The sequence below is a fragment of the Emiliania huxleyi genome (genome assembly GCF_000372725.1).
Source record: "Emiliania huxleyi CCMP1516 unplaced genomic scaffold EMIHUscaffold_8518, whole genome shotgun sequence".
NCBI classification, from domain to species: Eukaryota; Haptophyta; order Isochrysidales; family Noelaerhabdaceae; genus Emiliania; species Emiliania huxleyi.
The window spans coordinates 1-1,250 of NW_005195643.1; the positions used below are offsets into that span (position 1 = coordinate 1).

At 66.2% G+C, this 1,250-nt stretch overlaps 1 protein-coding gene across 1 annotated transcript; it reads right to left on the reverse strand.

The window, feature by feature from the left end:
- Nucleotides 1-35: 35 nt before the first annotated feature.
- Nucleotides 36-402, reverse strand: EMIHUDRAFT_259015 (hypothetical protein; the record flags this gene model as incomplete). Its single annotated transcript, XM_005758613.1, has 2 exons — nucleotides 36-134; nucleotides 280-402. Coding segments are annotated over 2 exons (222 nt in total), but the record flags the coding sequence as incomplete, so codon positions are not given.
- Between the last annotated feature and the right edge of the window lie 848 nt (nucleotides 403-1,250).

Here is a 1,250-nt window from a genome sequence, read left to right on the forward strand (position 1 = left end):
CCGGCGCTGTGCACCGCGACTAAGCGGCGTCTCACCTCGCCCGCCAGGCCAAAGAGGCCCGCGATGCCCGCCTTGGCGCACGCGCGCGAGGTGGCCTTGCACGCCAGGCCGAGCTGCGCCATGAGCACCGTCAGCTGCGCGGCAGCGGCGGGAGGAGTCAGAGGCAGAGCCACCGGGTGGCGGGCGGCGGCGGGAGCGACGGGCGGCAGGCGGGCAGTGAGTGGCTGTGGGTCGCGAGCGAGAGCCATGTGTGTGGCTGCGAGGTGCGCGTGTGCCCACGCATGCGGCTCGGCGCGCCTCTTTATCGCTCGTGTTCTCCATGAGCCAGCGGCCAAGATTCATGAAGTCTTGTTCGGCCGAGACATCTTCGACTGAGCCGCGCGTCGTTCTCGCCTCTGGCATGCTGCTGGGTCTCCGAAGGTGCAGCCTGCGGTGCGTACGCAGACCGGGGAGCTGTGATCGGTGCCAGGATCGCCGGGCGAGCCGGGCGAGGGATGGAATGGCTCACAGCCCGGCGAGGGAACCTTTTGTAAGCTACGTCTGAGGTCTCGGCATGAGCGAAAAAGTAAACCCGGGATACCCATCACTGAGCCGACGATGCTACGGGTAGCCCCAGGGTGGTGCCCACCCCCATACCCTCTGGCACTTGCCTGCGCCCTGGCCGCGCATGCCGCGCACGCGCGCGCACGCGCGCGCACGCGCGCGCACGCCCGCGCACGCCCGCGCACGCCCGCGCACGCCGCGCACGCCCGCGCACGCCCGCGCACGCGCGCGCACGTGTGCGCACGTGTGCGCACGTGCGCGCACGCGGCACTACGCCGCACTACGCCGCACTACGCCGCACAGTGTGGCGCTGTGTGGCACTTCCGGCAGGTTGCTGTGAGAGAAGCATGTGTTACCCCCTACACAGCCTTTTACACACATTTAATCACCATCAAGACCCAAGAGCATCTCTTTGACCTCATCTAGGTCACACCTGTCTGGGCATGACTTAGGGCCAGCTCGCGACCCCTTTTTCCGCCATGCAACAGTGGGTTCGTCCAAGTCCATGACTTCATCCCACCCATCAGCCGGGTAGAAGATACGCATCTGCTGGTCTGGAACTCCCGGCACAAGCTGCACGACAATGCCTGGTTGCCAAGTCCCGGTGTCATCAGTGTGGTCGTCCTCATCCCACCACACAACCTGGACATGCCAGCCGACGATGTTCTGCGCATCATTAGTTGTCTGCCGTAACCCGGCTGTCCCCA